At 35.2% G+C, this 13,233-nt stretch overlaps 1 protein-coding gene across 1 annotated transcript; it reads right to left on the bottom strand.

The window, feature by feature from the left end:
- Positions 1-685: 685 nt before the first annotated feature.
- Srp72 (signal recognition particle 72) lies at positions 686-9,481 on the bottom strand. Its single transcript, XM_089638535.1, has 13 exons — positions 9,310-9,481; positions 7,629-7,863; positions 7,179-7,323; positions 6,565-6,758; positions 6,243-6,380; positions 5,912-6,044; positions 5,119-5,292; positions 4,745-4,903; positions 3,226-3,375; positions 2,978-3,075; positions 2,733-2,834; positions 1,865-1,975; positions 686-1,141 (listed from the first exon to the last, which is right to left on the bottom strand). The coding sequence occupies exons 1-13, from the start codon at positions 9,410-9,412 to the stop codon at positions 1,009-1,011; spliced, it is 1,875 nt and encodes a 624-aa protein (XP_089494661.1). The 5' UTR covers positions 9,413-9,481; the 3' UTR covers positions 686-1,008.
- Between the last annotated feature and the right edge of the window lie 3,752 nt (positions 9,482-13,233).

The raw sequence follows: 13,233 nt of genomic DNA, 5'->3' as shown, positions 1-13,233 counted from the left end.
TAAAACTATAAATTTGTCAAAAACATAGCCACGTCGCCAGACGCTTTTCTTTAAAATGTACTGGCTGAAGTCCCCGGCATTGCCCGGGCTTTACGGAGAGTTTTTTGAAATCAGATGTAGAAAGTTTTCTCTTGTTTAGAATGTGAAGTGTCCAAAATTTCATTGAGAATTTTCTAAATTCTGCATGGGAAAGGGGGTGGTTTTTCGAAATCTCAAGTAGATAGTGACCTTCCTCTTGTTTCGAATGTGTGCAAAATTTCATCAATCTCAGAATAAAATTGTATATTCTGTATAAAAATCAAATCCACGCCGCCCACCACAGACACTCACATATACAGAAATAGAATCCTCTTCTTCATTGTTGCTCTACTGGCTGTGAGTTTAATAATAGATTACACTTGGGCCCAGTGGCCCAGTGTCTGGCTGAATGGCCATTTGATGAGTTTGTCACAAGTGAATTTCTGCAAAACCACCATACCTTACTATTTTATACTAGTCGGTTCCACTAAAAACGCATACGCAGATATCACAGATAAATAAAAATATAGTAATATCCTGTTTCGAAAAAAAAATGGAAAAGAAACTGACAACTTGTTTTGTAATATTTTTATTAAGTTCATTCCCAGAAATATATTTATATTATATGCATCATTTATGCACATAATATAATGTAGACAGAAATATACTAAAATATAATATACATTATATGCATTATTTATGAACATAATATAATGTTGCCAGAAATATACATTATATGCATTATTTATGAACATAATATAATGTTGCCAGAAATATACATTATATACATTATTTATGAACATAGTATAATGTTGACAGAAATATATATAATATGCACCATTTATGAACATAATATAATAATGATGCCAGAATATAGTAGGTAAACAATATTTATACATAAATCAATATATTCAATACTCATTTAACTGCATTTTATAAAAAGTGATAACACTATTCTTTGATGAATAAAAAAAATTTCTTTAAAAAAAACTACCACTTTCCTCCCTTGCGTTTCTTTTTTTGTGCTTGTTTATTTTTCTGCCACGAAGGTTCAGAGGGGGGAGTTTGTTTCTCAACCACTCGGGGGCTTTTACCAGGAATGGTCGTCTGCTTGGTCATGTCACTGCAAATAATAAGGAACAACAGTTAGAATAGAAAAATGATTATTTGAAAAAAAAATTATAAGAGTTATCATAATTTATTGTGTATTGGTTATTAAAGAAAATTTATGAAAAGCTGGAGTAAGTGGTGCATTGTATAACCAATATAATATTAGTTTTATAATGATTATAGTAAATATATACTATATTGTATGTTTCAACGAATAAAACGTGCCTCCATCACTGCGCGCATATATTTTTATGCATTCGACTTTAGAGGCTGTTTACTACGTAAATACGGGACGAATTTAGCAATTAAGTGACCGAAAAAATCATTTGAACCTTTATCTTACTGACATCTGGCATTTATCAGTTAAAATATTATTATTTGTTTACATAAAACAGTTTGAAGACTATGATGGAGTAGCAATATGGTAGTGTGCGAGCAGCGCTTTGGTGAGACATGATTTTTTGTTATGCCTCACTGCTTATAATATTATAGCCTGTTATGTTTCAACATAAATAACCAATAAGAAATACTTTTAAGATAAGCAATTCATAAATCTGCCAAGAAATAGGAGTTATAGCGGTTTAAAAAAATGAGTTATTATTGTCAAAAAGAGTGCCGCTTAGGGGTGATATTTTATGTACATCAAGAACGTGGTTAAAGCAGGGATTGATTGAACAAGGATCAACCTTTTGGGTCAACTACTCCCGGGAAAACATAAAATGAAAGAATATATTACTATTGATCTGTGGCGCTGGTGGTCATTCCTTGGCTTCCCTTCATGACTTCGGTGCGGGGACCTCTCTGCCTTCTCTTGCGGAACACCGCCCGCTCGTACCTCGGCAACCATCTGTAACGAAACAATATCAATTTAATATATACCTACGGTTATGCCAGAATCAACTAAAACCACTATTATCAAGCATTATAATTTAAATCATGTTCAACTACCATAATACTGTCAAACTTGTTGTGAAATCAGATATGAGCGGATCAGCAGAATGCTGCCTGCTCATTACATAATAATAATAATAATAATACGGGGATGAGCCTAGATGGTAGTTGAGGAAAAAACACAAAATTTATTATTTAAATTTAATAATAATAAAAAAATTAAAATCATGATATGATTCCATCGCTTTTCCTAGCATCCTTCACTTCATTAAACTTTAATGCAGATTACCGAATAGTTTTTCTTGGATAACCTAAATTATAGAGTATGTGATGGAAAATTATCTTAGATTTTGCACAAAACCCTCATTTGGGGAAGTGTATTACATACTCCCCCCCCATTCTCCAATGCAGGAGGATGAAGGCCTCCCCAGGTGTCCGTGTGTCTCGCTGGTAGCTCGATCTCTCTATCTTTACCCAGTTTTGTCTGAGACTAAATTATAATCAATGTATAATTTCAGCCATTGTTCTTTTCAACACAATCTAGAAGCGGCTTGATTTGACCTGATGTAAGTGTTGGTAAAACTTCATGGATCACATGTGCAACATCCGCTTACAAGGATGGTCAACATGTATACGTAGATAAGGTTATTAGTAGGTACATATTTTGTGACAAATCTGTAGATAAACAAACAACAATAAGTGAATTGCTTAACCTTTCTGGATCGGGGGCGACAGATAAGTCGACGTTGGCAGGAAGGCGAGTTTTTCGTTTGCGGTTCGCTAACTTCTTTTTAGACATATCAGTTCCAGGAGTGCTGAAATGTAAAATAATCACATTAAAAATCTATACATTATTTTTCACTTGAAAAGATAACCTTTCTAAACAAAATGCATTGATTTGGAGCAGATTTTAATTAATATTGATACTCTGTATTATCATTTCATAAATTAGTCTTACCCAGGAGATTGTTCTAATCTGTTCTGTGTTGATTTCTTCACCACCTTAGCACCCATCATCCAGTTGGAGTTTTCAAGAGCATCAACATCAATTATGCCCTAAAAACATTCAAAACAGGTATATTAGATAAAATTTTACTTACTTTTGAACCGACAACATGTATACAATATTTATAATCATTATTGCAACATCTACGTAATATTTAAGTAACATACAATTTAGTGGTCAAGATTGTTTTTGTCATTTACCTCAGAGGGTTTGATGGGAGGCAGCTTCTCCGCCAGATGCATGGCCCCCTGAGGGTCTGCCACCAGCAGACGGGCGAGGGCACGCCCACTGGTGGGGCCCCCTTTGCCCCCGTGGCGGGAACGCCAAGCCTCTTCCACATCCAAACCTTGCTGAAAATATAACAAATAAAAACAATAAATTAAAAAGTATTTTTAATAGCTAATAGAATTAATAAGGGGAACTTATGCATTTTTTACCGAAATCTTATAATATTATTGGAGTGGAGATATCGGCTAATCAGAATGTTCTATTTATATGTTAACTAACTAAATAACCACTACGCCGGATCACAGCAGGGGTAGGCAGTGTGGACGGACTACCAAACAGCTCGGTCTTGGCACAGACTCTTTACTTCATCCACATTCATACATCGTCTCATAAATAATTTTCTGTTATTCCGACTCTTGACATGGCCCGACTATCTGGTTCACTTGATCGTGCCATGTCTTTCTCGGGTGTCCCAAAATTCTTCTACCATTCACATTTGGGTCAAATATTCTCCGTACACTCCGAACTGTTTGCATGTTAATAACTTCAAAGATATTTCTCAAAAAGGCTAATGACACATTATGCTATATGCATCAACGCTTATTTGGGCGTGGCCAATAGAGATTATATGTTGGGGTGTCACACTTTGCTATAATCTTCCTCTCCCTACAGCAGGAAAGGGGATCAGATCAATTTAGGGGCTGCCGCGGAATATCATTTCTTTGTACGGGATCTGTCACTTTGACAGCTGACAGCCGCGTGATCACAACGCTCCCTAAATTGATCTGACCCCCTGAGGGTCGCATCATTTTCAAAAATCGAATGGCTAGCAGATCACGGCATATCATCATCGCCACGCCCACACTAATAACACATCATCTGTCAGGTGTGACAGGACTGTATGGGATTGTTTGGCGAGCGATATGGTGATACAGACCACGCTTTGATGCGTATAGAGTAATGTGTCATCACCATAAAATGCAAAGAAATCAATAAAATATCAATGGTATTTTATTTTATTCCATTTTGTATGTATTTTCACTGATTCATTTGTTGTCTAATATTTATAATATTTTAGATACTAAAACTAGATATACCTACCATTTTTAAGCAATTATATTGTAACTTTATTATTTATAAGAATAAGTAAATAGACTAGCTTCCCAGTTAGACCCCAGAATATTTCTCTAACTGGGTAATTGAATTAAGAATGTTATAATACATATTAATTTGAAATAAATAAATAAAATTCAATGGCAAAACATATTATTTCTAGCTAAACATTTAAAGCCAAAGAATCCACCAAAGATTTCACTGTTTATCCCATATTTTATTAATTATAATTCATAAAGATCACCTACCAAAATTTGGGTAGCAGTCACTCGAATGGTTAAACAGATTTTGGATAAAGTTAAAGGAATTAATGCATAGTATGCTGATTCAGCCCTCAAAGTCGATTTATGGTTTGTTTAATCCAGGTTGGGAACTTACCTTATTGCCCTTGAGATGGACCATGGCTTCCTCAAACAGTTTGGTCACAGCATCTCTGTTATTTTCAGCATTGTACAACAACACTAAAGCACTGATCACTCCGGCCTTAAATCTTAACTCTTTGCTTTCCAGTATTTTAATGGCTGCTTTGTTGTCACCCTGGAACACACAATACATAAATATTTACAGATATTAAATTTTGGGGGTTTAACAGAAATTCAACATTTGCTCTCTGAGACGCATTCCCAAAGTCTCCTGTCGAGGAGTGGGGCCCTTGAAACACTCCTACCTACGGATCATAAAATCTCATGCCTACTATTTATTATAATGAATGTAAATAGATACATATTATGTAGATGGTAAAAGATCAAAACCTGAGACAGCAAGAGGTGTACGGCCGCCAACTTTAGTTCCGAGTGTTTGAGTAGAACATTGACAGCTTGAGGTGACTTGGCTCTTGAAAGGGAAGCCGCCTCTATTAATATGGCCTCCTTCTCCATGTTGAACTCCTTCACAAGTCTAGCGCACAGTTGCTTACAGAGTTCATCCTGAAAACAAAAGATTATTATTACAAACAACACTAGAACCAACAAATACTATATGACGCACTAGACATATGTCAAATATACATAAAAACACTTCTAAAGGACATTTTTGAACAAAAAAACTAAATTTCAACATCCACAAACTAAAATTAATAGACCAGTCAGATGTGCGAACATACAAAACAAAAAACTCCGTCGATAAACACAAGCTTTGGACAGACACCACAAATACCAGGCAATAAAAGCATTCAATAATCTGATATTCGCCACAAAAAATGAGGGAAATAAAAAACATTTCACAAACAAAATTAATATATGGATTAAAGATCAAAAAAGGCTAAATTGCAAAAAAAAAATATCTAAAAATAATAAAAAATATACATACACAGTAGACAACTTTTCTTAATATTTCATTTAAATTTGTTTAATTTAACATAATTTCAATACAGCCCTTATTTATACACATAATTTGTCACAATTTTTTTTAAATGGGGGCCTCAGTACGGGTAAAGCACCCAGTGAGGCTCACATTACATTTTATAAAAAAGTACTTCTAATGTATCAATAAAAAATACAAGTTGCTGAGATATTGTAATGTGGGAAAAGTGAGAAGTAATCATACCTGACCGGAATAAACAGAAAGCAAAGCCTGATTGAACAGAATCCAGCGTCTCTGCCTCTTGGTAAGTTTATGTTCCAGGCCTTCCTGTGTGGCTGCCTTCATTCTCTTACGGGAATCAAACACATTAAGTTCCCTATAAAAAAGAAACATTCACAAATTACAAAACATTTGTAATTTAATCATACTATTTAATATTTTAAATTAAATCATAAAGTTTTGCCAAGTATGTATTCTGGATAGTGGATTGTTTGGTAAAGAAATTATTTTTTGAAGATGAAATAAAATGGGTATACATCATAAACTTAATTTTTTGAATACATATTATACTTACTTATTGATGACAACAAGATTGTTGCTAGAAATGGCTACCAGCGCTGGATCGGAGGGTTTGTTCTTCAGAACAGAGTGATAAAGCAAAGCTGCCTCTTTATCTTTGCCTTGAAGCTGTAAACAATAGGCGAGCTGAACCCTGAAAACAAATAAAATAATATTAAAGGCAATAAAACATAACACAAGTATGTAGTTAAAATTGGCATAATGCACGCCATTAGTATCTACAGGTGACACCTGCTGTGGTCTTAGGTCACTGAGAACGAGATTATTGAGTAAATTTAATCAAATATTTGAACAACTTATTTTACTGAAATACTAACTTGATGATAGCAGTTTCTTCCATCAATTCCTCCTGACCCCCACCATCATCAGTGACGACTTGGATGGCAGCTGTGTCGGCACGATGCAGCAGAGAAGCAGCATCAGCAGCCTTACCGTTCAAAGCCTCAGAGCAAGCCGCATTGTACAACATCTCGTACCTCCCGAGATCACTGTCAGTCCAGGGGGCAGATCCCTGCAACAAATTTACTAAATTTCATTCCCATTTTTATAGCTGCTATCCGCAATTTCCTAAAGACAACTGTTTTATAGCAAAGATTGAAACCCACAAAGTATCATTATAGAAAACATATGTGTTCCCTGTGGCTCTTGACATTCCGAAGGCCTTTGACCAGTCATAGCACACAAGGTTTATTAGCAAATTGATATCTAACGAACTTCCCACATCCTTGTGCGTGTGGATTACCAACTGTCGAGGAAGACTCTAGTCTATTCAAACAATAGCTGGCCATTGCACCTCTTCATCGAATGCAATAAATACTGGAATTCCAGAAGGAATGATTATCTCCAACATTGTTTTCGGTGCTCAACAGAAAGTCATTCTCTAGTGGTATTGATCCTTTGATGCACATAACAGATTAATTATTAAACTCACCGATTCCTTTTCAGAGATGTAAGCGTAAGCAGCTGCCATGTTAGTTTGCCTCTCCTCCTCATAATCATCGTTTGAGTTCTTGACCACATCACGGTACAGAGTGAAACACTCTGAGTACTTTTCTAGTCTGTACAGAATCTGAGCCCTAAAATAATTATTAAAACATTACTGCAATGATATCAGAGTAATTTCTAATAGATTGTGTGCAAAAGAAACCATAAGTTTTAAGATTGCTGGGCAAAAACAATGTTACTCCAGAAATCATTGTGAATTGCTTTTTTCCCAAAGGTAGGTTGTGTCTAGTTCTTCAACTTCAATTATCTTTATTAGGGTAGGCACAGCTTTTCAGTCTTCATGGGCTGGACATCACTGACGACGGGCAGTTGTGAGAAAGGTAATAAGATTTTCCATTAATTAATAGGCTATCATGTAGGATATTATATTATTTACCTTAGCTCCTTCAGTGGTGTAGTCAATTCAGGAGCAGAATCAACAGTCTTAAGGGCGTCAGCAGGAAAATTCATTCGGTATTGAATATAGGCCTTTTCAAAATGGAGGCTGGATAATACCTCGACATATTGTGAGTTGCTGAATAAACCCAGAGCCTCTTTGAACTTGGAAAGCTGAATCAAACAAACTATTTTGCAGTGAAGGGCTTTCACATCAACCGGTGACAGCTGAAGAACTGTAAAAATAGATCAAATTAGTGTTTTTAATTACCACTGTAATCTTAATTGAAATAAGGGGTAAAATTCGGTTTATGGGAGTCACTCGAATAACCGAAATTGAACTTGATTTAGACTAATTTAGGGCTGGGGAATCCGAATCTGTAAGAATTAGGTGGGGGTCGGCACTATTAACTGAGTTATAGGGTTTTGAAATTTCGTACGCGATACATAGAAACCATGGTTTATTTATCAATTATAACATAAGAAAATCAAATTAGTGACGATTTATTAGTCTCACATTTCAGAAGTGCCAACCAAAAAATAAAAAGTGTTGCCATATTATAATAATATTTTTTTACAAAATAGGTTAGGTTTTTAGTTTGGGTTAGAGTAGGCAGAAGAACATGGGAAAAAGGTATTAGAATTAAATCACAAACCAGTCTATACAAACCTAGCGTAGCCCACAAACTATTTGAAAACTGGGATGTAACTCTAAAGGGGACGCGAGCAGGCGTTATTAAAGGGGCAATTTTTTGTAACAGGAAATAACATGGAAAAAAGGTATTAGAATCAAATCACAAACCAGTCTATACAAACCTAGCGTAGCCCACAAACTACTTGAAAACTGGGAGGCGCCCCTGAGGTGATATCTCACAAAAGCGGCGCTATACAAATTATCCAATAATAAATAAATAATAAAGGGGACACGAGTGGGCGTTATTAAAGGGTCATTTTTTTGTTATAGAAAATCACAGTTAGGTTAGGTTATATATATATAAATTTAATATTTACAAGATTTTAAATAATAAACTACAAATCTGGCAAATGATATTTAATTTTCTGAATTTTCCATGCATTGATATTATTATTATATGGCAACACTTTTTATTTTTTGGTTGGCACTTCTGAAATGTGAGACTAATAAATAGTCACTAATTTGATTTTCTTATGTCATAATTGATAAATAAAACATGGTTCCTATATATCGCGTACGAAATTTCAAAACCCTATAACTCAGTTAATAGTGCCGACCCCCACCTAATTCTTACAGATTCGGATCCCCCAGCCCTAAATTAGTCTAAATCAAGTTCAATTTCGGTTATTCGAGTGACTCCCATAAACCGAATTTTTTCCGAAATAAGGATTTCCATGAATCAATTGTAACTTTATTATAAATTAAGAATGTAAAGATATACAGAATTTCACTCCCAGATAACTGGTAGTACAATCTTAACCTAACCTAGTTAACTCAAAGTAATAAAAATAGTATAGTGGCAGTGTTTTGCAAATCGAATTTTGTTTTGATACATTTAATATAAGTGGAACCAATATGTGGTTATCTGTGTTTTCCTCCAGTTATTAAAAACTAGCGAATGACCAAAATATTATTTGTCCAAAATAATTAGTGGTCCATTTTACGACTTTACTCAAAACATATTGTTTTAACTCATTGAAAAACTTACTTTTATTTACTGTTTTTAATGCCCTTTCATGATCCCCATTCTGTCCATATCGATTCAATTCAGCAAAAGCTGAAGATAGATTAACCACTTTCCCAGCTGACATTTTTGACACTTTCTTCAACTTTTCTAGCTTGTGGTTTTTTGTGGCAGCGGCAGGAATATGGCCATAGATAATGACTGATCATATTGCTGATTTTCATTGACGTGTACCGTTTAGTAGTGATGGGCAGGATCGAAACATTTACATGATTGAAATATTTGGCAATAATATGTTTCTTGTTTCCTCTTTATGTCTATTTTTTTTAATACGAATTTGAATGCTTATACTTCCGTGAAGTCATTCTTCGATAGAAGAAATAATACAATATTTCATCCCCACGGACATACAACCTGGACATTAAACGAAAACCAAATATAAAATTTATACAACGGCCGGTTTTGATTATAAGTCAGAATGTCATTTTTAAATCCCAACCTAAAAATTATTGAATTTTTCACATACTTGTAGCTTCTTCGTTTGCTAGATAATATCATAATTAAACAGCTTATATGTAATACTAAACATTACCAATATTACACAATTACAAAAAATAATTGCGCAATACCAAATGCATATCAAATCATATTAGGTAGAATGTAACACAATGCACCCGCGGGAAGAATATCTCATTTGTCAAGCAATGCGAGTCCGAGATATTTTTGACATATCTCGAATTGGGAAATCGATTTGATATCGACGAATCGTAACTGATTTTATATCGATATTCTGACCAATGACGTGACGGCTGTGGTTTCAAAAGATTTTGACAGAATCGATTTCTTTTTTGATGACGTTTCAAAACGAAAAGTCTACCGAGAGTGGTATATTTATGTCTCCGACTGTGTGATGAGTTTTGCCAGAATCGATTGGTCCATGACAATGAATCGAAATCATCGATGATTCACTGATTGTGCCTATTAGCCCAGTCAATGAAGGGAAAAAAAGACCCAATGTCGGAACTAATTCCCCGGAAGCTGAATTTTTCACAGATGTTAGGAGACCTTTAGACATGTATTTTTACAAAAGTCCCCGACTTTCCCCCTTGTGCTTCCTTCCCCACTCCCCCTTGAATATATTTTTCAAAGCCTTTCGGAATAAGCTAATATCTCCTTAATGGTTTTATAAAATCAGATTATTTATTTTTTGTTTAATTTCTTCTTAGTTATTCTAAAAAATTGTATTCTTTCATTTTTGCAAGAAAAGCTATACAATCTCTACAATTTATTAGTAAAGGAAAAATAACAGTTTTTAAAATAGTATTTCAGAATATATTTGCACATAACTTTTTTCTGAGCCTGTTAACGAAAAAAAATAAATCAAAAAAACTTGTAGACAATATTTCTAACTATAAAATGATGTATATAATGATGGGTTTTAATTTATAATAAGGCACGTAGGCTGTTAATAAGAAGCACGGCGCGCGGCGGCTCGAAAGCGCAGCGGTTCGCGGCGCAGCGAGAAATTACAAAAACCTTAGGAAAGTAATGATTAATTCATGTGTTTGCTTTTTTTATAACAAATTCATCTAACGTTGAAGAGTTTTATTGTTATTTACCAGTTTTAGTTCGGAGGGGAGGGGGGGAATATAAATATTTTCCCCTGCCCAATGAAGCACTTTCATTATCCACCAACCGCCGTGCCCCGGTCTTGCTAAACAGTCATATTATGTTGTATGATTGTTTGTAACTTATTATTTAAATAAAAGTATGTGGGAAATTTATGGGAATCAGTTTACGCGTCCTCAACAGTAACCCAGATGCTCCAGGGACATGAATATTCTCGGGCAAACAGAGCCTACAGTTTAACAGCAGCGTCTCTTGTCCACGTAATCAGAGAAGAATACCGAGATATTGATTATTGAGGGAAATTAAGACAAATAGAAAATATGTATCAAGATTTTACGTGTTACGTGGAAAAAAAGATATGGAGGAGGTTAATAATGATGACAATCTAAAAGAGACGATTTCATATAGTGAAGCAAGTGAAGACAGGATTAAGGAATCATCGAGTAGGACTGCCAAGTTGTGGCTTTACCTTCTACATTGTATCCACCTCATGCTTAGATTTATATTTGCAGAGAAGTCCGAGAATCGGAAAATGCACCTAAATACTATTGTTGATATGCTTCCATTTTTCCACCCGGCAGGACATTTACCATACGCAAAATCAGCACATATGTACGTTCAAAGTATGTTGCAACTCGAATCAAGAATAACTAAAGAAGAATATAAACTATTCACTGAAAATGGGTACTTTACATTAAGAAGAAGCGACAGACATTGGTCCGGTACGTGGACGGACATGATCATCGAGCAGTTTCTCATGCGACCAATGAAGTCATTAGGAGGTTTGACACTTGGGCGCGGAATGACTGACAGCGCTTTTTTTTCAAAGTGGAAACTTGGAACCACTTACTGCGTGAAAGTGCAAGAGAGCATTGAAGAATTCATTGGTATAGAATTTCATTTTACTGAATAGCATGTTGAGCTGCGCAAATCGCGGAAGAAAAGGGATTAGCTAGATATAGGAAAATATATATCATGGCTAAGACAGCACAGCCCGTTCACCAAGCTCTTGGGGGAGCTGGTGTCTTTATCTTCAGGGTTTATTTCGGATAATAATGTCAATTGTGATAACGCTTATGAGGTGGGCCTGGCAGCTATGCAAAAAATGAAAGGATGTAATTTTGGAGATATACGACTGAAAAGGAAAGACATGGTGACTACCCAGCAAGATTCAAATCCGCAACTGTTAGGACGAGACAAGCTGCAGTAAACCCCCAGCAACTATTTAACAGAATACTGTGCATTAGTGATAGTCCTGGCAAGCTTTAGACCCACTTAGGAAATGAATTGGCTTCAAGACCCCTTCTATTTTTGATGAAGTCTCCCTTCGTAAAGGAACAAAATCATGTATGGCGAAAGTATTTATCGAAAATATTCATGACAAAGTTGATTTGGAAAATGCTGCAATAGTAATCGATGGAGGATACCTCCTACACTCTGTTGTTTGGCAAACTTAAACTACTTACGGAGACATTATTAAATCATACTCACGTTTCGTCCATACTAAATTTGGCAAACATTCTATTGTCGTTTTCGATGGATACCCTGAAGAACCAACTGTAAAATATGAAGAGCAAAGACGAAAGTCGGCTAACAACTCATCGTGCGATATTGAATTAAACTGCACTACACGTTGTTTGACTAAGATGGAAGCTTTCTTTTAATAAGAAAAACAACAAAAATAATGATTGAAGCACTGTGTCATGAATTTAGTGAATCTGGTTTGTAAACAGTCACGGCCGCAAGTGATGCCGATATTGACATTGTACTAACCGGCATCAAACAACTCAACATCTTCTCAAAAGTGATTGTTCTTGGCACGGATAGTGATCTTTTGGTATTACTTGTAAGTCTTGCTCCTGAAGGAAAATCTATTTTTTCTGTAAAGATGTTGGTGGAAAGCCCCCTTCAAGAACTTTATACATCATAGAGAAACCTATAATGTTACATAAAGATATTCGAAAACACATGCTATTTACCCATGCCATTACGGGCTGTGATACGACCCTATCTTTATATGGGTTAGGAAAGATAAAAGTTGTTGACATGATGAAAATCAATCCCGAAGCAAAACACGCAGCTGAGGCATTTCTGGAAAAAGATGCAATTGAAGAGAACTTGTTGCAAAATAGAGAAAAATTCGCTCTCGCCATGTATGGTCTTAGTAGCTACTCCAATTGAAACGAAGCTCGATACTATAAGTTTACCAGACTAACGACAAAATCAGCTTTTAAAACTAAATTTGACTTGGCAAAACTACCACCAACTTCAGAATCGTGTCATCAACATTTGTTGAGAGTTTATTTGCAAGTACAGTTT

Source organism: Hesperophylax consimilis, chromosome 1 (assembly GCF_061612785.1).
Source record: "Hesperophylax consimilis isolate HC1 chromosome 1, BYU_Hcon_1.0, whole genome shotgun sequence".
Taxonomy (NCBI): Eukaryota; Metazoa; Arthropoda; class Insecta; order Trichoptera; family Limnephilidae; genus Hesperophylax; species Hesperophylax consimilis.
Note: the sequence above shows the minus strand (reverse complement) of the source record. Positions and strands in the feature narration are given on the sequence as shown.